This window comes from Eptatretus burgeri, chromosome 12 (genome assembly GCF_056783735.1).
Source record: "Eptatretus burgeri isolate ZD-2024b chromosome 12, Ebu_testis_v1, whole genome shotgun sequence".
Lineage (NCBI taxonomy): Eukaryota > Metazoa > Chordata > Myxini > Myxiniformes > Myxinidae > Eptatretus > Eptatretus burgeri.
Genome location: NC_140972.1, coordinates 19880524 through 19904481, shown reverse-complemented (window position 1 = coordinate 19904481; position 23958 = coordinate 19880524). Strand labels below are relative to the sequence as shown.

The window sequence follows — 23958 nt, the reverse complement described above, 5'->3', positions numbered from 1 at the left end:
TCTCCTTTTATATTCATTATTGCATGACATTATGTCATGAGAAATGCCTTCGGTGAAGCCGTTGACGAATTAGGTGTCACAAACTGTAAAACGCAAAAGGTCAATGTCACAAAGTATGAAACATTAGTTACTTCGATTTTGCAGATGACAATGCCATACGTTCCCACTGTCTTAATGCTGCCAAAACACTTCGAAGCAGAATTGAATCCTCTGCAAAAAAAAAAAAACTGTTGGCCTGCACATAAATGCAGATAAGATAGAGTGCACATGATGTTCAATGTCAATGGAGAAGTTAAAACTGCCAGCAACAATATTCTTGAAAATGTTGATGATTTCAAGTATGTTGGATCCTATATTAAGAGTCGTAAACATGACTGAGAGCAAGAGAGGCCTCAGCATGGGAAGGTTCATTAAAGATGGATAAAACATGTAAATCAGAATTGCAACGCAATCTCAAAATACAAGTCTTCAAAGCGACATTCGAGAGTGTTCCTTCATGGAACCGAGTATTGGACGCTCAATAAAGTACTTTAAAGCAGACGAGACAGATGCTACACTTGACTCCTCAGAGCAGCACTAAATATTAGTTGGAAACAATATGTCTTTAAAAAGATCAATGTGATAATCTATCACAGGTTTCTGACTGTTTACAGGAGCGCAGACTTAAAATTGTTGGACAACTGTTGTAGAAGCAAACACAAAATCATGTCACAACTCATAGTCTGCTCGCCAAGTCATGGGATGAGATCGAGCGTTCGAACAGCTCTTATCGATGTTGATCAATTGGAAAGGGACACGGGGATGAATTAAGAAGAGCTGTCAAGGAACATGGAAGAGTGCTGTTTTTTGGAGAAACCTCATAAGTTTCCGACCTCGGTTGACCCGATGATCGATGATGATGATAAGGTAGAAACTGAGATTGCTTTGAAATGAAATCAATCTTGTTAAATCCCTCTACCTTTTCTCTCAATCGCTTTACCTTCCTTACTTGGTATTCATGTGCCACCACACTTCCTCTTTCTCTGCCTCTCAACCATAATGATATTATTGCTCCAACTTTTCCTTTAATTTCCACTTCCCCTTTTAACTTTCCTTCCAATTTCCATTTCAATAACGCAGGCAATTCACTATGTGGGGTAGTGTAACATCATAGCACAGGACTTACTTGGACTTCTTCACTGGGATCTTTAAATGATGTGTAGCTCCGCTCAGCATTTGGCCAAGCCTGAGGATAGGCTTTCCAAAACCTCATCCGGTTCCTCTCTCGCTCTGCCATTTGCTTTGCAAAAATTCCTTGCATTGCTTCGTGCCAGCCTGTAATAAGAGAACAGCAAATATCTAGAAATCCGTTACAACTGAGTGATGATGAAAAAAAAAACCTAATGCACATCAACAATGTAAACAATGCAATTCGTGAGCACAAATATTTTAATGAGTTTGATCATCTGAATTTCAGCTGCCTGTACTTACAGCATTCTGGTTCAGAAATTCATAAACTCCTGCCGTGGGACTCGCAAAATAGGATGTCTTTGTGGAATTATTAGTCGAAAAAGAAAAGAAAAGGAGAAAAAGTGGCAACAAAACACAGATTCAGATGTAGTTTGGTCATTCGAAAGGAAGAATAAAAAGATTTTTAAAAATAAATAATAACATACTCTGATTTGCCTGAGCCACGAGATGTCGGCCCTTGTGTTCGAAGCTTTGTAAGGTGTCCTGCTTCTGTTGGTGTTCCCCACCCCGAGACTCAGCCAATGCATCCAGCACATTGTTTAGAACCCTTGACCTATTCATGACTGTGCCGTGGCCTAAACGGTCAGAAGTCATCTCCATCAGTGTCCACTGCTGGTGTTGCAGCTGTTCATGGATAACCTGTCCACAACATGCAGTTGAACAAAATGCAATTGCATCCGATTGGATGTTGTTATTGGAATTATTATCAATAATTATGAAGGTGATTAACGTTTAACAGCATTGCATGGAGAGTGAAAACAACAGTCAACAAATATTTTAAATATTGCAAGACCATGCAAGCCCCAGAAGAATAAGATGGATATAGCAGCTTAGTGGGTTGGCAGGATGGTCTAGACTCTCGAGGTATGCACACTTGCCTCTAAGCTGTTTAGTCTGTGTTTGAATCCTGACCCAGCTATAAACTGTCATCCTGGAGTTTCACAGGCAGGGTGATTCATCAATGTGTGTGCTGTCCCTCGGATGGTTGTTAAACGGGAATCCCATCTGTCAGCATTCGTTGATGGATGTTAAAGCACCCATGGTGTCCTTCGTGAAGAGTTGGCAAGTTATCATTAGCACCATGGCCAAATACCAAATTCCTGCCCATACCAGCACAGGGCAATGCATAAGCAGTACAGCCATGCCCTCAGCCAATGATGCTACCTCGAAGCCTTGTTTATAGAGGTGCTACTCTGCAGGCAATGGTGTTACTACGCAGCCAATGAAACACCCCTGCAGCTTTGATCAAATATATTTTTAAGGTGTTGAGTTACAAGGCCTGAAGTTTGTTTTGATTTTGAATCCAAGTCTGGAAAAGAAAAAGGACCTGAATCAGACTTGTGTCCAAGTTCCTGAAACAAGTCGTACACGATTGTTTAAAGGAGATGATAATTTTGGCATTGTGACCGCTGCAGAACAGAAAGGAGTAAACATGTGAACCGACCACATACAGCACAAAACTTACCGATAAGCGTGCAGGTTGCTCCATTGACATCAGTGATTCAGCAAGTGCGAGACTTTCTGCAAACTTCATCCCGACAGCATCTGCTCGATATGATGCCAGTTCAGCTCCTCGAGCTAACCACGCTTGCACCAACGCGATGCGACTCAGGTACACAGGCACCTGCAGATTGATAGGTTTAGGAGTCACTCATTTCCATGTGGCCAACTATTCCTCCATCACTTTTGCCAAAAATAAAAAAAATAAATAGTGCTAAAGCAAAAATTAAAATCAGCTAACCGTGATAACGTGTGTGTGAAGGTGGTTCACAGTTTTCCCATTTTTTCCATTTTCATGACGTTTTGTCATTTTAGTCCTTTTCATCATGCCCCAGTTAACAACACCAACGTGCCAATTAGGCAATTACCAACACTTTGTGGAAGTGAAGGTGCTTCCTTTTATCAGTCAACTATCAAAAATTACCCGTCGTTTTGTTGATGGATTTATTCAAAAGACAACATGTTGGACTTCACAAACATTTTGCTCTATTCACTCGATAATTTGCCCGAGGTCATCTTCAATCTGCTTGAAGTCAGCTCACGTCACCTTCATCAACCAACTTTGTTGCATATACGGCGCGCGCAAACATCTCTTCCGCTTCGCTGCGAAGCTCCGTGCTGCACGCTTTGGTTTGAACCTAAATTTAAAATGAGTGAAATGAAACATTTTGAAAAATTCGAGTTATTCTCACTAAGATTTCAACATCACCATAATGTATATTATCAAGTTGTTTAAACTTTCTTCATGCAAGAAGAAGATGATTTGTAACCCTGGATACCACTGGGTGGTGCTATGCAATACATATTCGTAGAGAGAGAATTTGGGTCTTCCCCAACCCTGAATGGCCGGTCCCAGATAGAAACCATACTTGAAGTACTCTTTGGCAACAAGCAAACTTTGCTTGCCTGGGAGGATTTGCGTACTTGTTCTGGATGCCTCAGAAACACAGCTGCACATCCCAACACATTGCATGATCACTTAACTGGCACTATTTCCCATCCTTTCCCATCTTCCTTCTCAAATATTGTTGTCGCTTCTTCCAGGATTGAATGATGGCCGTATGTCTTTTGTCTAAGTAAGTCTGTCCTCGGGGAATATGTGTTCAGGTTAAGTCTGCTCTTCTGTGCCTTTTGCCTGTAAATATGTGTTCGATGATTCTTTGCTTGTTTATGTGTAAATAAATAAATTGTTGGTTGTTCTTTCAAATCTGTCTTGGTTGTCCTTTCCTTCATTGGTCCAGCATAGTCCGCATGTATTGTTAGCCCAGAAGTTTCATCCCACCGATTGGCTCCACACATTATCCGGTACATACTTGGCAACTCCACTTGGCTGCATCTGATTAAGTAAGATAAGGCAGGCATGTAACGAGGGTACAAGCCCCACTTGATACTGCCAATCCACTGGGAAGGTAACGCGTGAAGTAGCGAGAACCCTGCCAGAATTGGCGGTACCAATCGGCATTCGTGGTTGACAAGCAATTTTCCAGACCGCGGAGTTAACCGTGGTTGGTGGCCTCAGGACCAGGCGTTCGAGAGGAACTCGAGTGCTTCCTCAAACCCCAGCCCATAACAATATACAAATATATATGTATATATATATATATATGTATATATATATATATATATATGTATATATGTATATATATATATGTATATATATACACAATATATATTCAGTATATATATATATATATATATATATATATATATATATATATATATATATATATATATATATGCATTGTTATGGATCCACCAGTCTGGGTCACGAGGGGCTTCTCGGACCTGCTTCCCGACCTTTTATTTGTCCGTGAAGCCAACGAGTCACAGATAACTCCACAGCATGACGGGTCGCTAAACAACCAAGGACACCGTCTGAAACAATTAATTTAAGTAGGGTCCTCATATCCATTTCCCGCATTACCTTCACGGCAAATTAATCCCCCCCAAAGAGGGAACCATGCTCTTAATGCCCCCCTACTGTCAATTAAGAACGGCTGAGCATAAATGGGACGTTGGCTAATGACTAACCTTTGCGAAACAACGAGGCAGAACTCCCATCCACTATTTACAAACTTGTGTCTAACCAATGGATAAAAAGATCATCGGGCCGTTTCAAAAGTTTATAAAGCTTTCGCAAAGGCATGCACATACAGGGCAAAACAGGTATTTACAGAGCAAACACAGTCATACAGAAAGATCTTACCTTTAAGCACACAATCCCCTTAGTCAGTCAACTTAGCACGAATCTGCATGCACAGGTGCCTCAATCATTTCAGATGAAGGGAGAAGAAAGGTTGACAGACAGAGAAGCGAAGTAGGTGGGGTATGTTGTCGACCCCTCCTTCAGAAGCTGGATGGCTCACGTGGCAATGGACAGGGTGTATGGTGCGGGTGATTGAGAAGTGCAGGTGGGAGGTGCAGTGTATGTGACTACGTGTAATGTGAGCTCTGAAAAGAATTGTTGTGGATTCGGTTGATACTCCACAACAAGGCGAGTCACTGAGTTGTGTGCATTGTAGGGTGCAAGGGTGTACGATGCATGTGTAAAACCTGTAGGGAGAGAAGTCAGTTTGGGGGAGAATCACTGTTGAGCCTTTCTCCGCTCGAGAGTTTGTGGTTGGTTCTTCCAGCTGCATGGGAGGTACTGTCCATGGAGAGGTGGCGAACACACCTGGGAGCTCGCTTATCCGCACTCTGCTCGCCTGCTGTGTTCTCAGTGCTCTGTTGCACTGCATTCCCCCAGGCATGGCTCTCTGCATGATTCACCTCAAAACTGCTCTTGCACCAGCGGACCTCTTGAACCAATTCTACTTGAGCTTCTCTCTCGCCTTCTCAGAACTGGACTCAACTCTGCAGAACTGGACTTGGCTCTCTTCTATTTTCTTCCAGAACATTAACTCTCCAGAACTCTGACTCTGAGTTTCTACACAGAACTGGACCCCACCAGGGATTTTATCACCCTCGCTTCTGTCGCAACTCACGTCCGCTTTTCGTGATCCAGCCACGCTGATTGGCTGGCACTGTGTGATGCAGTCATCACGATTGGTTCCAGCGATGCGATGGGCCAGAGAGCAGATATGACATGGGCAGCACTGGCAGTTTGGCAGTGAAGCGACAAGAACACTCTCAACGCTGGCGGTGACAAGAACGCTCTCAGTGCTTGTGACCTGGCCCTGCAGTATTAAACGTGTTCGATATATGCAATTGAGGTGTTACTGAATGGATTTGTGGCATGATTTGGCGAAGTGAATGTGATACATGGTGGGAATCTGAAAAGGGTTGAGAAGTGTTTGAGAATGGTGTTGGAGAATGGAGTTTGAGTATGGAGTTGGAGAATGAGGAAGCGAATAATGGGGATAGTTTTAACTACATTGACATCACATCTTTCCCTTCAACAAATACGAGGGGGGAAGGGGTAATTTGGCTAAACACCATTGCTACAGATATAACTACACGAGGGAATCCTTATGTGTTGGATGTGACTCTCCAGGGTCTTCCAAAACTGGAACAATATTGTTGCGGACTTGGCGTCATGGTGGAACCACGAGGGAGGGGTTGTCTTGGGTTCCTCTCAGGACTCACCGGGAATCGCAGGCCGTCACACACGGATGTGTCACGGTGGCTCATCAACCACCGTCAGGTGGTTCACCAGGCCGTCTTTGTGTCACGGTGGGTCGCTCATCAACCCACTAACGCCAAAAACTTCACCATGTGACTTAGGGTCCTCCATCTAACAACCGTTTACCTCAGGAAACTTGACCTCCTTTTGGGGGAATTGCACCCTCGGTACGTTCTTGCATTATTTAGGTTACCGACCAGATCAGGTGCAGCCTAGTGGAGCAGCCAAGTACGTAGCGGCTATTTAACAGATTATTGGGGACGAACATCCCGGTTAAGCTCGGGTGCAGGTCATGCTAAACCAATGGAGGAAAAGAAAAAAAACGAGCTGGGAACATTTCTGACAACACATTTATTTAAACCAGGATGCGAGGAAAGTTATGTGGCACAGTAATGGGATTTATTGCAAATGTACAACACTGAAAGCAAGGAATTTGTGGGGTGTGGCAAAAGGCAAACAATATTTCCAAAAGTAGACACAGTGCAAAGTTATCCCAAAATTTCTTATACAGTCTTAACTTATGCTATGACAGGTACCATCGCACGCACGCACGCACGCACGCACGCACGCACACACGAGGAAAATTAGAGATTAATGACCTCTCAATACCTGGGGCAGCAGGCAGACCCGCGCAGCCCAGAACGCTTAGGAAAGGGGAGGGGGAAGAAGTACTGAGGGTGTCTAGGGTATATGTTTGAGAAGTGCAAGCCTTTTGCAACGTGGAGGTGAGGTGCAGGTCAGTTTGGTTCACTCTTCAGTTCGCTCTTGGGTTTTGCTCTGAAAAGAACAGTTGGTCGGGCTTGCCCGCCTTGATTGCTCTTTTGCATCCACAGTAGACAAGAGACAGATGGTAGAAGAAAGATGCATGAGAGAAAAGATCCTATTGAGAATCATGTAAGAGTCTGTATGTGTGTCACTGCAGGATGTAACCGAAATGAGCAACGTTGAAATGGAGCAGACCCGGTTCGCAACAGCAATGTGTGACCACACGCCTGGTCACGCTGACTCGACGCTTGTCCTTGCACCGCCGCCTGTGTCCTCGGCGAGGTCCAATGTCTGCTGATATTTTCTCCTGTGATGCTCACAGCGATCTCTCCAGCTCTGTGCGATGCTCTCCTCTGTCCCCGGCGATCTGCTCTCTGTCGTCTGCGATCTGCTCAGAATGACCAACATACTCTTTTTATATGCCCCAGATGAGGGGAGGAGCCAACCATTGGATCAAAAGAAGCTCGAACAAAATTGAGCTCTCCTATTGGTCCAGAGCAGTCATAGCCACAACCGCCAGGCCCCAAAAGTGAAAGATGGCTCAGTCGCCGGCCAACAGGGGCACGTGTAACAGCTCCTGACCTTTACAAGGGGCCGTGGTTTATGAAGGCACTCTCTGGATCCAAACGTGTGCTGGCCTTCATTCATTCAAATGTAGGATTTTAAGGAAATTCCTGTGCTACCCGTCGATCCTTAAACGAGCTCCGGCGCACATTCGCACTTTGAGTTATGCCCTGAAAGAACCCGACCTTTGTCTCCTCAGCGTCCTTCAAGTGTTCAAGGTTGTGGTAAGTGTTCAATGAGTATGTGGCAGTTGAGGTGGTTGTAGAGTAGCAGGAGCACGTTATGGCATTTGTAGTGAAGTAGCAGTGCGTTGTAGCATTGTGGGGAAGAGGTGGAAGTTCCTTGTAACGAGATTGTGAGTAATGGTCGCACTTGTAATGGAAAATGCAAGCGTGGGTTGTTGCGGAGATTTTTAGGAGTCGTATCAAGTGGTTATGGTGAGCGTGGTATAGTTTGGTGAGCAGAATGAAGTTCTGAGGTGAAATGTCGGTTGAGATTTGGAACTCAGTTTTGAATGGAAAATTGGCGCACAAATGCAAATGAGGCGCCCGCGGCATGCTTGCTTGTTCCATGTGAGGAAAAGGGGTGTCGCAAAAGAGTGGAAGAACTGCAAAGATTCACGGAACCCCTACCTGAGAGAAGTTTCATATTTGTGGCCAGGATGACCACCTCGAAGCGATCTCAACCGGCTATGGATGACTCTCCTCCGGCTCCCTGCATGGAATGCAAGACTTCTTTGGGGAATCGCGACGATTGTGTCCAATGCTCGATGTGCGGATCGTGGACGTGCATCGTGTGCTTGATGGGTTGCACCAAGGCTGTCACCGAAACCAAGAAGAAAGACGCATATCGAGTGCTCGGTTGCGCGGGCGTGGTCTACACATGCAAGAAGTGTCAGGAAAGCTCCGATCCTGTCACCATCGATCTCTATGCGGCTCTGCTCAAGATCATCACGGCCAACTCGCAGCAGATCGCCTAGTTGTCGGAAATGATCGCAAATCTGACCACTTAGGTCGCGGTTCAGAAAGTTGTTGGGAATCAACAGCTACAACAACAACAACAACAACAACCATTCGACATGGCCCAAGTTGTGTTGGCCGTGTCCTAGGCAGCCTTGGAGACCATCATGGAGCAGATGGAGTTGAAGGAGAAAAAGCCCAACCTGGTCTGTGTCGGCTGGAAGGAGGACACCACCTTGGCGTGGGACAACGAGCAGAACGAACGCGACCGGGTGATTATCGACCGCCTGTGTGACCAGCTGCGCATCAAGAAGGAGCTGGTGGTCAAGAACTTCCGTGATGGGCCGAAGCACTACCACAGATCGCACGACCGCAAGGATCGGATCATGAAGGTGGTGTTTAGCGACTCCACAGCGCGCCAGATGTTCCTGACGGGGGCGAGCTCGCTCATGGCCGGGGATGCGGAGGTCAAAAACGGCAAGTTCCACGCGTTCGTCCGACCCAACCAGACGGCAAAGCAGAGGAAGGTCGACCGCGATCTGCGCACCGAGTTGTAGACCAGGAAAGATGCCGGAGAGCTCGACATCTACATTCGTCGCGGTGAAATTATGTCCCGACGTGGGGGCGGCTCGGGAAACTAGGCGGGCCTGAGCATGTTATTCCGTTTTATTTTACTAAGTTTCGTAGTATTTTGCAAAAAGAGCACGATTTGCTGTTTCTGACTACAAAAAAAATCCTGAAAATGTTTTTTTAATCACTGAATCATGGTTAAATGAGACTATCCCGAACGGCTTTTTCAGTCGGTTTTCGAATGACTTTGTTGTGTATCGTTGTGACAGGAGTCAGGAGGAGGGCAGGGAATGACATGGTGGGGGTGTTATAGTTTTAATTCCAAAGAAGTATACAAATTTTGAGGTAAAAGTTGAAAAATCCAAATTTTTCGAGTCCCTTTGGTGTACAATTTCTCGAGATCATACGGCGACAAAACGTTAATTTTTGGTGCTTACTATAGATCTCCTTTTTTTTCCACAGAACGATTCGATTAATGCCGTGATCAATCATATCCGCACTAATTATGATCCTTTTTCCTCGTTTGTGCTTTGTGGTGACTTTAATTTACCAGGTTTAAAGTGGGACGGTATCTCAGTGGGAAACAAAAATGAGGAAATGTTTAGTGAGGCTATGTTTGAGATAGGCTTGACTCAGCATGTTGATGTTCCAAAGCATGTAGCTGGAAATATTCTGGATTTAGTTTTTGTGAACAACTTATTTCTTATGCAGCGGTGTGAAGTGGAACAGTTTCATGATATCTCTGATCATTTTGCAATTTTTTAAAAAATTGCGTTTCAAAGTAATAAGCGATCTGTTAGTCGGAATGACATACCTGACTTTAAAAATGCTAATTATGCGGAAATTTCTCGTGAATTATGCCTATTTGACTGGACAGCAGCCTTTTCTTTCTGTGTGAATGTAGATCAAATGTGAGAAATTCTGTACAATTATATAATTTTCCTCGTCCTAAAATGGGTCCCGTTCTGTCCCGTTCGTCCAAAAAATTGTAATTGGTCCTCTGAAACCTCCAGTGCTTTCGAGAGACAACGAAGCACTTATCTTCGGTATAAAAAAATCGGGAAAAGATAAGCACAAACTGGAACGGAAGGCAGCATCTAGGCATGCGAGATTTTTGAAACGAAAATATATTTTTATGCAAGAAAATGGAGTTCTTAAATCGGAACAAATTAACAAATTCTGGAGTTATATAAAGTCAAGGTTAAGTAACAGATCGGTTATTCCGCCTATGGTCGGTGCGGACGGAAATATAGTGGTAGATTACGGTGAAAAAGCGAAAATATTTAACAGTTTTTTTGTTTCGGTTTTCACTGAAGATGATGGTAAACTGGTAAATATGATCAACCCTGATCATTTTAGGTCTCCTCCTTTGCCTGTGTGTGATAGGCTGAATGTTTTTGAACATATTAAAGCTCTTTCGGCTAAATTTTCGTCTGGCCCAGATTCTATTCCTCAGAATTTATTGGTTAAATTAGCACTTGAGTTGTCGGAGCCTTTGTCTAGAATTTACTCGTTGTCTATTCACTCTGGCATTTTCCCTTCTAATTGGAAAATAGCGAAAGTGGTTCCTTTGCATAAGAAAGGCATCATTTCAGTAGTTTGAATGTTGCTAGTAAGCCTTTAGAATCGATTATTCGTCAGTATAATTTAACACATTTGAAACAGAATAGTATCATTGGGGAGTGCCAACACGGTTTCTTACCTAAGCATTCTACAATAATGCAGCTCATCTCCTGTTTGGATGACTGGACTAAGATTGTCAATCAAAACAATACTGTGGATGTTATTTATTTGGACATAGCAAAAGCTTTTGATTAAGTTGGTCATACAAAACTCATTCAAAAAATGACCGCCTATGGTTTTAATGTGAAAATTATCAGTTGGGTGAGAAATTATTTGCTTAACAGATCTCAATTTGTACAAATTGAAGACGCTGTGTCTGAGAATCGCCCGGTTAGCTCTGGGGTTGTACAAGGCTCTTTAATTGGCCCAGTCCTTTTTTTAATCTCTATCAATGACATTGTGAACTATGTGAAAACAGCCTCTTTAAAGTTGTATGCAGACGACGCAAAAATATACATTTCATGTCCAAGAAACGAGCAAAATGTTAAACTTAAGGAAGATTTGAAACAAATAATGAGCTGGGCAGACAATGTGCAATTGAGAATCGCACTAAATAAGTGCTTCGTTCTTCAAATCGGTCATGGAAATGCGAAGACGCAGTATGAAGTCCAAGATTTTCCAGTTCCCTCGGTTTAATGTATGCGTGATTTGGGCGTAATTGTTTCGGACGATCTTAAATTTACTGCACATTGCAAAATGATAGCACAAAAGGCATTCATCATGGCTGCTTTAATTTTTAAAGTGTTCCGTTGTAGAGATAGAAACTTTCTGGTGAAAATGTTCATCACCTTCGTTCGGTCACTTTTGGAGTATGCTACAGAGTGTGGAATCCATGCTGAATTAAAGATATTGATTTAATTGAGCGTGTTCAGCAATGCTTCACACGTAGAATTCCAGGAATGGCTGGATTATCTTATCCAGATCGTTTGAAAGTACTGAAATTGGAATCCTTGGAACATAGAAGAGTAGGAAGGGACCTCGTTTTTGTGTATAAAATCCTGTTTGGTTTAGTTCCTTTATCTTTTTCAGATTATTTTGAAATGGCTTCTAGATCAGGTCAACGGAAAAATCATGAATATTGCTTGAAATGGATTAGAGTGAATAAAGAAATTCGAAAATTTTTTTTGCAGTTAGAACCATTCCAATTTGGAATGCTTTACCCTCACAAGTTTTTGAAGTCCGTTCAGTGTCAACTTTTCGGCAGCGAATATCAGTTCGAGACTTCTCACAATTTTTTCGGGGCACGGCCACGGCTGGAAATCGGCCTTGTCGTTCCCTGGCCTTGATACCCCAAATTCCAGTAAATTATTTATTTATTTATTTATTTATTTTTAATTACATTTATACCTCGCATAGGAAATGTTCGTGTGATCTCGGTTTTTTTGTAATTCGAAGCTTTTATTGTTCGTTGTTTTTTTTTTTGCTAACATTTTGTATCAGGCCAAAGAATAAAGCATTCTTTCTTTCTTTCTTTCTTTCATTGAAGGTTAAAGAACCCTAACTGAAGGAGTCCCTCGCAACGCAGCTTTCCCCTATACCCACTTGACATATGGAAAGGACTAAGTAATACACATACTATTGAAATAACTACCTTGGGATCGCTGTATGTTGTGTGCATTGCCTTGGAGGCATGCGGTTTTACAGAACCTCGACAATATGTTAGATGCAGGGGGTATTCTCCAAGAGACGTGCCGCCACTGCTGGGTGCATGTTCTGCTCATTCAGTTCCACCTTAATGTGACTTGTTTTCACGAACTCAATGTGACTCAGGTACACAGAACTTGTGTTCAGCTGTGGGCAGATTTCTTCATCACATTTTACCTCTATCACCTTCGTATTGTCATACTGGTTCCTCTTTGAAACCCATCCACATCATCACTGACGATCTTTGTCACAACGTGCAACACAAATTGGCAAATTCACCTTTTCCCAGCAATTATGATGATTTTTTTTTCAGCTCGTTTTGTTTCTCAGTTCGTTCTTCCATATTTATCCTTGGTTTAGCCTCGTAAGGATTACATCCTATGCTTAGACATGGGTGAACACCTTTTTGTGCATACTCATTTCTGCTGCCACTGCATATTGTTGATATATATATATATATATATATATATATATATATATATATATATATATATATATATATATATATATATATATATATATATATATATATATATATATATATATATATACTTGTTCATCCTTTTACTCTCACAACCTGAGTTGTTTATTAATTTGAAAATAAAAAGACTCACCCATTCACACCAACCCCCACAATAGTTCAGGCAAAGAGAATGTTTTGGTACCAACACGCCAGTTTCTTGGGAATTTCTTTGGATTTGCTTCTCCAGTGCTTGCAATGCCTGCAGAACAGAAGTACAAAGCAATGAAAGTAAACAAATACATTTGAGCTCAACACCTTTCAGAATCACCGGATTATAAAATGCCTTTGAGCTCGACGGGTTTAATATCATTACTGACCTGGAAGTTGCAAAGAATATTACCTTGTACTCGATAAATTAAAAGCCAAGGGATCGTATGAATAGGAAGCCACAGCAAGTATGAAAGCATTCCTCTCCCCTCTCTCCCTTTCTCTTTTCCCTCCCTCCTCTAACATTGTACAGGGCATGCATTTTTTTTTATTTTTTTGAATACATAGTCAAGGCTCGTGGAAGAGGTAGAACACAGGACGGATCAGGACGCAACATAACAAAGGGAACGGGATAAGGAGAAGGGGCAAGTGTCAACAGCAGGGTGGAGGGAGTAAAACCATGTGCTCATTGATGTGTGCTGGAATATGATCCAGATATGCAGAGACTACCGGAGTGCTTAGTTCCTCAATACCGACTACAAGCTTGTTGTAGAAACTCTGAAGTTGCAGCTCAAATCCAGGAGAATGGTACCATCCCAGCTTAAGCTGGATGCTAGCAAGCTGAAGGATGAGAGAGTGGCTGAGGAGTTTGTGAACAGGTTGAGTGGGAATTTGGGGGGTCTGGGTGTTTTGGGGAATCCTGAAGAGTTGTGGAATGTCTTCAACACCACCATCCTTTATGTTGCTCGTGGATGTCTTGGAACCCACCGTCAGGTGAATAAGAACTTTGTCTCCCACGGGAAACTGGATACCATTGACCAGAGTCACAGGGCCAGGCTTAATGGCAGTGCTGAGCTGTTCAGGGAGCTGAGGCGTAAAACTGTACGTGTGCTGAAGGCTGACAAGAAGGCCTATGTGTGAGGAATCTGTGACGGGGTAGAGCATCACCTGTGGACAAGTGATTCTGGTCCCGCTTGCAGAGGAATTTGTGGATTGCGTTCCTCCAAGCCCGTCCCTCGGTGTACTGCAGTTAGAGCGGAGGGTGGTGACCTCTTCACAGAGGAGTCTGAATTTTTTTGATTGGGTTCACCACCATCTGTTTGAGCACCTGCGCTCAGAGCAGTCAGGCTTTACACTAAAAAGGTCAACGATTGATCATATCCTTGCTCTTTGGGTCCTCACCAAACGCAGACAAGAGTTACAGCAGGGGCTGCTCACAGCTTATGTTAATCTCCGCAATGCATTCGATTCAGTGAATTGGGATGCTCTGTGGAGGATTCTCTGTCTCGTGGGGTGCCACCAAAACGGATGTCTGATTTCTGTACTATACTCTGGTACTGAGAGTGCTGTGAGGTGTGGTAGTTCCATCTCCGACTGATTTCAAGTTGGTAATGAAGTTTGTCAGGAGTGTGGACTGGCGCCAACACTTTTCAGTGCTTGTATGGACTGTATTCTGGGAAGGATGTTGGAGAGATCAAGCTGCGGTGCATCATTTGTGAAAGTTAGGATCCCTGACCTTGATTTCGCAAATAATGCAGTGATCTTTGTGGAGATGCTGGATATCCTTGTGAGAGTTATGAAGGCACTGAATGAGGAGTTGGATCCACTGCGATTATGGGCTTCCTTGGTCAAAACTAAGATCGAGGCATTCATTGACATCTTTGATGCTGCTATCTTGTCTGTACCTGTTTATGCTGAGGATATTGATGTCAAGGAGAATTTCACTTACCGTGGCAGTGATATTCATGTCTCTACATTTTGTGAGCCAGAAGTCGACAGACTTCTGGGTCGGACCTGGGGAATCATGGATACACTGGATCAGGGGGTGTGGCGTTGTTGGTACGTATGCAGGAGGACGAAAGTTTGAGTCTTTAAGTCCTTGGTCCTTTCAGTCTTGCTCTACAGATGTGAGACTTGGACTCTGACAAAGGATTTGAGATGGGAACTTAACTCCTTCGGTACCAGGTCTCTTCAGAAAATCCTTAGCTATCGCTGGTCAGTCTTTGTGCCCAACGAGCAGTTGCCGAGAGAGATTTGTTACCTGTATAATCCATGAGCATCAGCTGTGGCTGTATTGACATGTGGCTGGTTTTCCTGATGCTGATCCTGCTCACCAGATTCTCCCAGAGAGGGAACCTCGTGAGTGGAGGAGGCCAACGGGCTGACGTTGCCTTGTGGTTGCAGCAGGTCGATCTGCATCCCAAAGAGATGGGGATGGGCCAGGCATCTGCCTGGGGGATGGCCAGATGGAAGCCCTGGAGTTCCGGCATAAAGTGGACATAGCAACGCCCTGCTCCAGCGCATCTCCCACACTTGACCTGACCTTACCTGACATATACTGTACATGCAGAGAATATGGGACTTTCAAAATGACGTAATCTGCCCCAGAATGCTCGGTGTGCATACACAGATACCCCAAGGAATAGTGATATTTGGGACATGAAAACTGCTATGGTGCGTGCACTCCAGGGTTTGATTCCTAAAATATCTCACAACGCTTCTAAAAGAAGCCGAAAATACTTGGAAAAGTACCCCAGAGAAAGGGGTGTTCTCTGCACAATGAAAGAGTTGGAGGGAGACAATGAAATGAAAGTTATTATCTGGTTTGGGTGCTTCTGACTACCAATAGGATGATCATATCTGGGCCTTGTGAATGCACAGGGTAAGTTTAAAATTAACTTTCAAAATGATATTTATTATCAATCATGTTGGGGGGGGCGGGGGAAGGAGGGGAAGCTGTGTTGGCTGTAATAAAGCTATTATTTGCTCAGTTTATATTACAAGAGAAATTATATTACATTTTTGCATCCATGTCTGAAAGGAGAAGTGTCCGTGTGTGTGTGTGTGTGTGTGTGTGTGCGTGTGTGTGTGTGTTGCTCGCTTGTATTAACAGGAATTTGTAGGACCTTGACACCTCTAATCCACAGATATTTCTTGCATATCCTATATTTTTGTGAGTCTGATTTGCATCCAGGAACACAACAATTATGGTTAACCATTCCGAAATCGCCACTCTTTCCTTTAAATGCTGAAAATTATGTTTAAAATAAGATTTGAATAACAGATTTTATGTTAGCAACAGCAGCTTAAAGGTGTCGTCACCAGCAGAAGCGAGTTGCTGAAAACGTACACACCGTGCATGCTCGAAAGGCCTCGTTCCCATTCGTACGCCATTTTGAAAGTCCCGTATTGACTTATTTTATAGAGTTGGTTGTGGTGTCGGTGTAGCGCAGGCACGATGGGCCAAATATCCTCATCCTGCATCGATGTTCCTTGTTAAGATTTATTGGCGTCGTATCGACGTGGTCACAAACTTCACCACGACCAACAAACATTCCGAACTTTTCCATCCGTGCGCAGCAAAATCGCGTCTTTATTTCATTCCTTCAACGGATGCTATTTCCATTGCCAGGTGGTATTTCCCGACACACTGACCTTCCTCTGCCTGGCTGACATCTGATCACGGGAATCGCACTTGCAAGCTCCCAAACCCGGCTAACTTGTGCAAAATTAACTCGGAAAAAACTACAGTGGGAGCAATTTACATAATCACGACAATAACGTGTTGGAACACAGGAGTATTGGCCGTACACCCCATTCAGATGAAATTGTTTAAGAAACCAATGGGCACATACGACGAGCACTCCAATTCCCCATAAACGTGGGAAGTTCTTCCGATGATGAAAACACGGAAACCTCCGTATAGGTCATCAGAAACATACGGATGACCGTACACGTACGGAACAGTTTCAGTGATGTTACTTGCAGGTTGCTGGTGGACTTTGTGTGTCCTGCAGGTTTCTCTGTTCATTCATTCCCTTGCTTATTGTGTCCGACTATCGTCCCACTGCCTCACTATCAGTTCATACCCCCCCCCCAAATCCCCTCGCTCTTCCATGAACCTCGATCTTGTAAAGAAAAAAAAAAGTACAAGAATTTGAGCGGCCAAGTTCAAAGAGGTTTGCATTTCATGGAGAGGAAACCTTAATTTTTGTATTTCAGTAAACATAACAAGAAAGCCAGAATAAAACAAAACACTGAGGATGTTAAATTGAAAGTATTATGATTTGGGAAGGATTTGAATATTTTTCATGCGAGAAAAAAAATAAAGTTTGAAATTAATTTAAAATTGTTATTTTGTAAAGACAAAAAAAAAAAGCCAGCAACTTGTTTTTAAGGTCACGTGTCCACAAAAAGGTGAGCCAGGTGAGATTGTGTGTTTACTTTGTAATGCTTCTCAAAAATGGCTTCACAGAACTCCAGCTTCACTCCATCGTTCCCAATGATGATATTCAGTGTGGATTTCAGAGCAACCGAGAAAAGCTGAAAGAAGGAAAAATGGAAACAGGAATGTTAGTCACAAAGGTTGTTTTCATTTTGATTTAACAAAAAAAACAACAAAAAAACAATAACTTTGCTCTCATGATTTCCCTTCAAACACAAGAAGCTCGGTGGTGCGATGTAATGGCCACCCTCGGTGGTGTAATGTCATGGCCACCCTCGGTGGTGTAATGTAATGGCCATCCTCGGTGGTGTAATGTAATGGCCACCCTCGGTGGTGTAATGTCATGGCCACCCTCGGTGGTGTAATGTAATGGCCATCCTCGGTGGTGTAATGTAATGGCCACCCTCGGTGGTGTAATGTCATGGCCACCCTCGGTGGTGCGATGTAATGGTCACCCTCAGTGGTGTAATGTCATGGCCACCCTCGGTGGTGTAATGTAATGGCCATCCTCGGTGGTGTAATGTAATGGCCACCCTCGGTGGTGCGATGTAATGGTCACCCTCGGTGGTGTGATGTAATGGCCACCCTCGGTGGTGTAATGTAATGGCCACCCTCGGTGGTGTAATGTAATGGTCACCCTCGGTGGTGTATACCACAGTGCTACCCTGTCAGCAACCTTTTCTAAAGCAGAAATAATTGATTTTTTTTTTTGGACACCAAGTCGAGGCTCATGTAAGAGCAAAGAGCTAATACACAGAAACATATAACAAGGCAGGAGACAAGAGGGGCAGGAGAGGGAAGCACAAAATAGTGGGGAACAAAAACAATGGGAGATCTGTGGAAGGGAGAGGGATGGGGTGGGGGACACGGGGAAAACAAGGTGGTACTACAGGGACTTTGAGGAAGGAAAATGGGGAATTTGAAGGAGGTGAGTTTGGGTCGGATTAATGGAGGTAGTAAAGATCATGGTTTTGGATGGGGGAAGATATGAGATGGGGGTGAACGGCTGTTTTGAAGACCTGGAGGGAGGAGTGGGATTGAAGAGAGTGTGGGAGTTTGTTCCAAAGTTAGGGGAAAAAAAGAGGAATGAAAGAGTGAAGGTGAACAGTGATTCTTGATTTTGGCAGTTTCACCAGAAGAGGATTTTTGGCAGACCTCGAGGGCCCTGAGGAAATATAGAGGGGACAGATCACAGATAGAGCAAGGGGGGGGGGAGGCCAGAGAGGAGACGGTGGAAGACAGAAAGACCACCGACCTGCCTCCGGTGAGAGACTTAGAGACCCAAAGACTCAGCTTAATCACAGGAGATACCAATGATTCTGAAAGCCTTGGTTTTCATAGCATGAAGCTAAGCTTGGTGTGAGGCAGGAGTACCACCCCAGAGGGGGGGGAGCAGTACACCAGTACTCTTCACATGTTAAATAGAAAGCACCTCAAAAAGCAAAGCCCATCCTCATCTGCTTTACACCCAAAGTAAACTTGACCAAAAACCATCGTTTAAAAAATTGTTCATCCTTACTATAATTCACGGGTGTGCCTTCGGATGGGGCAGGGTATTGGAAGCCTCCACCATCAACAGTGCAGTGTTCCTGTCCGCATCTTTACCGGCGCAGTGAGGTGTTTTGAATTATAAGCAGGAGGTTTGTTTTTCCTTGATGCATGTAACCTGGTTTTTACCTCCACCACCGAAGGTGAAGGAGGTGATGTTTTCACCGCCTTCCTGTCTGCTTGTCTGTGTACAGGATATCTGAAAAAGTTGTGGACGGATCCGGATGAAATTTTGTGGACAGGTTTGGTGTGTGACAACGACGAACTGATCAGGTTTATGTTGAAGATCTGGATCTGGATGCGAGAATCATTTAATTTTTGAAATGATTCTTCACCATCGAGAGATGGGGCTCAAAAATGATATATAGAATGATATCTCAAGAATATATTGTGCCGGATGAGCTCTGGTGGATCAGGCCTTACGGGGCGGAGGTTTACACTCTACCGAGTGCCCTTCTTGTTTATTTTTGCATCCACAGAGCTGTCAGTTGCCTATACACCGCCAAAAATAAAGGTATGAGTTAGTAGAACGTGTTGCATGCTTGGAACAATATCGCCCATATGGTGGATACTCTGCTCATTTCATTAATTTGTGTTCTCCATATTCTCATAATAAAGGTTCGTTGAGGACTTAATGATAAAAAAAAACACTCAAATGTTAAAAAATGTTACGGCCTGTACAATCACACTGAAGCTGAATGGAAAATAAATAAAGAGACACGGAAGCTATTCTCAAAAAAATGGGGCGACTCACGCGATGCGCTGCCATGGGGCTAATAAGGGCTATTTTATACTCATTGTGACTTTGCTCTTTCACATATTTACCTAATTTTTAATTATTTGCTCTATATTCTCATAATAAATGTTTGCTGAAAATTTGATGACAAAAGCTCAAAAAAAAAGTTATACCGTGGACAGATGAACAGACAGACCCACACACAGAAGCCATTGCAAAATCCCATCTCTCACTGCACTTGGGGGGGAGTTGGCAGGGGGGGGGGAGGGCGAGGACGACAAGCTAATAAACAGTGCAGAAAACAGTTCACAAAACTCACAGTGAGGCGCTCCTTCCAAAAGTCCATCTCCAATCCTTGTAGTTTTTGCTCAATAAAACCACAGAGCCTCAATTGCCAAGCTCCAGAACTCCACAGATGAAAACAATAAGAAAGAGATCATTGAAATCTGAAATACTATCCGGACATCAAATTCAATATGTTTGCGTCAGTAACAAAGCCGAACATAGATGAGAGCACGAGACAGCAGAACAGTCAAACGTAGATGCATGTCACGATTCAGTGCCCTTGAAGCTCACCTTTTTCGAAAACGAAGCCGTCTTCCACCCAGCGTGTTCCGGCTTGAAATTCCATCATAATCCTCTTTCACAAATTGATTCACCACCATGACGCTTGACTGGGCCACCCTACTAGTGTCATTGCATGTTTGCTCGGAAGAGGCGATTTCTCGTGAGCTGTTGATGGCTGGATCGGAAGAGTCTTGCACTAATGGCTGAGCGTCACACCATTACAATGTCAAATCATTGCAATCCGCACATATCAAATCACTTTTAAATGAGAAATGTAAAAACATTTTTCTTGAACTCACCTGAAAAGTTTGATTAATGGGGTAGATAATTTTGGCCTTCAAGGCAAACTTTGTAAGTTCAGCAGCGATTTCTTCCTGGTTATTCTGAAAAGAAGAATCACATTGCCAAATCATTGGCATCATATTGATTTATAGACCACAATTTGGGTTCACCAGTTTGGTGTTACCATCTTATCACATGATATTTGAATATATATCTATCTATCTCTATCTCTATCTCTATCTCTATCTCTCTCTCTATCTATCTATCTCTGATGTACCATACTCTCCACAGAGTGTCGGTGCCGCTGAAGCAGCTTCCTGAGCAAGGGATATCCTGGGTAGTTTGCCATTGCCTTCCCAGCAGTATTTTTGGCAGGAATTTGAAATTTGGCTCAGGTGCTGGCGATAGCTCGCCGACTCTTGGTCTTTTACGTCCACAAAGATATGCCGGCAGATTGGATGCACGGTTTCACGTCCATCCGAGGGACGGCACACACATTGATGAATAACCCTGCCTGTAAAACACCGGAACTGCAATTTATAGCTGAATCGGGATTCAAAGCCAGACGAGACAACTTTGAGGAGAGTGTGCATACCTCGAGGACTAGGCCATTCTGTCAGCCCCCATTTGATACTACAATGTCAGGTTTGAATCCCCATAGTGTAATGAGTTGTCCATTATTTGCGAATGTCCTTGTAAAGTCATGTAAAAGGACACTTCCATCCATTGGGACCATACTCTGTGCAGAGCCTTGATGCTGCCTAAGCAGTCTCCTTGGTTATTGGGCACAATCCTGGACGGGTCGCCACTCAGACACAGGATACGGGCAAGCTGGCACTCATTTTGCCGACCTCGGAAGAATGACAGGCAGAGTCAACCCCACCTGGTATTAATTCAACAGAAAGGGGATTTGAACTCAGGATCCGAGGATCCCAAGCCCACCACCTTCGCCATTAAGCCAACACCAGGCATCTTGCAATGTCCTTGTTGTGGAGGTGATTATTTGTAAAAGCTCCTCCATCAGCGTTACATCATTGTTGGAAACAATTATTCCACCAATAACATGATATACTGTAACTGCAGAGCAAAAGTTTAGACAACATCTCACCTTGGTGGACTCTTGCTGCTGTTCGACTGAAAGCTGTGTTGTTTGCACAAGCAAAGCGCGGCAATCTTCATTCACGAGATTTTGCAAACCCAGCTGTGAAAGAGAGAAAGAACAGAAACTGATTTCCTTTAAAGTAATTTCTCTTTCTCTTTCTCTTTCTCTTTCTCTCTCTCTCTCTCATCTCATATAAATAAATAAAACATGGCTCCTTCAAGAGTTTGCAAAATAGAAAGTGACAGAAAGCAGGCTGGTCAATTATCATGGATCTATCACATTTGCCTTTAAAGAATTTAAAAGATTACAAGTAGTCAATCCTATGAAAAGTTTCAGACCTAAAGTGATTGAATAAAGAGTGTAAACATGTAAGGTAATGAATGTTACGTTTACGGGGAATGGGGAAATGGTTAGATTAAGGCTGTATGGACACCATATAATATGTTCATGTAACTTTAGAAGTTTTCCTTGTTTTTGAGTCTGTTAGGGTTAGGAGGCTAAATGTTGTCCGAGAGGGCACTGGCATTGTCTGATTTACAAATAGATATCTTGTCTATTTGTTCTGTCTGAAACATGTGGGGCCAGGCAGGATGGGGGCAACAGGCAAATTTTCCCCAACAACAGAGTGAGACAACAACTTATCTGCAGCCGTCCATCAGCGCTCGGAGAGGGGGAATTTCATCGTTGCAAAGGCCAGGATCGGTGGGTGTCATCGGGGAACGGACACTTGTGAAGACCTCAGTGAAAAGATTCCTGAGGACTTTAGACTGAGATTGGTGGAGGTAGATTGGTGATGACTTGTGGGGTCTCAGGGTGGAGAATAATGAGGTCCTCAGGGCTGTGATTGGTAGAACTCCCAGGGTTGTGATTGGTTGGGCCCCTGAGGACGGAAACCATTGTGGCGAATGATTAGTTAACCTTGTGGTGGGGGAAAGGAAGCATGCAGCAGAGCAGGTGTTCGGCATAAAACTCTAGCCCCAACAGGAAGGGGGCTCTGATGCTTTGCTTTTTGGACCAGCTCACACTTTTTTGCTCAGACTCTCTGGCACTCTGTCTGACCACCTGTCTGCCTGAGTCTTTGGCGCAGTGTTTGGCTCTCTCTTGTTCTGGTGGAGACGAGGGCAGCACCGTTTGCATTCTGACAGGTGGCAATATACTGACAGTGAGGCTGCAGGTGGACAAAACAAGCAAGGGAATGAATGAATAGGAAAAGAAGAGAGGGAAAGAGAGAGAGAGAGAAGAGGGGAGGAAACAGAGTAACCTGCAAGTAAGATAGTTAAGTTAGGTAGGGTTAATGGGGGTAGAGATGGTAGGTAGATAGGGGGAAGACGACATGGTTGTGCACCATCTGCTTGAAGTCCTGGAGGGAAGAGTGTGGTTGAACAGCCTCCACCAACCGAAGAACAGAGGAATACTAGAGAGGGAGCACTCGGTAGAGTGCAAAACCTCCGCCACCAATACTGCGAGGTCACTAAAGTGAACCTGATATCCTATTCATTCAATTTGACGTCAACAGTGCTCACAGAGTTATAGTTTGCAACTTTCCCTTTTACTTACTCAATTCATTCGTCATAACTAGATTCCTTGAGACAGAAATTGATTTTACATGGGTATATCCACCTGAAGTTCCAAAATCAGCCGCAATTATAGTTTTGGCATGTTTTTTGTTGGAAATCACTTATAACATGTAGAAATGCAAAAAAAAAATAATCGAAATTTTGTTGAAAAAAATTTTTTTTTTCTCTAACAATTTTTTTTTTTTGGGGGGGGGGGGGTTGGAAATCACTTAAAACATGTAGAAATGCAAAAAAAAAAAATTCAAATATTTTTTCAAAATGGCCGCCATAGCGGCCATATTGGATTTTGGACCTAGTCCAAAATCTAATGGCATGATCCTTGGACCATACCTAATCCCCCCAACAAGTTTCGTCGAAATCCGTCGAGGAGTTTTTCCGTAATCCTGTTCACAAACAAACAAACAAACAAACAAACAAACAAACAGAAAGGGGTGAAAACAGTAACCTCCGATCTTCGATGGCGGAGGTGAATAAAAGGGTTGGTGTGCAGTAAGCTTGGATTTTGGGGATTTGACCAGAATGCAGTCACTGGAAAACATGGTTGTGCCCTGAAGGTGTTTGTTGGTGGATAAATAAATAATTTCCTGTAAAATAATATCAGAGTGAGGTTGAAGGAAGGGCAGAAAACAATGTTTTATGTTTATGATTGTTCTTGAATAATAATATGATCGTTTCAAAGGTGCCGCAGATAATTTAGGGAATAAAAGTCCACAAACATGCATTCCTTTGTAAAGGGATAGGGAGGGGTGAGCGGGACCACGACTGTCAATCAGC

The 23958-nt window shown here is 43.5% G+C and overlaps 1 protein-coding gene across 2 annotated transcripts in view; it reads right to left on the bottom strand.

Annotated features, from left to right (window-relative positions):
* Nucleotides 1–22568, bottom strand: part of LOC147015204 (uncharacterized) — a 43349-nt gene extending 20781 nt beyond the window's left edge. Inside the window, exons 1-9 of one of the 2 annotated variants that reach the window (XM_085849752.1) lie at nt 21614–22568; nt 20523–20606; nt 20233–20426; nt 19976–20063; nt 17372–17470; nt 13092–13199; nt 2696–2854; nt 1656–1869; nt 1166–1314 (exon numbers count right to left, since the gene is read on the bottom strand). In XM_085849752.1, coding sequence (XP_085705878.1) covers nt 1166–1314; nt 1656–1869; nt 2696–2854; nt 13092–13199; nt 17372–17470; nt 19976–20063; nt 20233–20321 — 906 coding nt within the window. In that variant the 5' untranslated portion in view covers nt 20322–20426; nt 20523–20606; nt 21614–22568. The remainder of the gene's footprint in view (nt 1–1165; nt 1315–1655; nt 1870–2695; nt 2855–13091; nt 13200–17371; nt 17471–19975; nt 20064–20232; nt 20427–20522; nt 20607–21613) is intronic. The other variant, XM_085849753.1, reaches the window with a different exon arrangement.
* Nucleotides 22569–23958: the final 1390 nt, after the last annotated feature.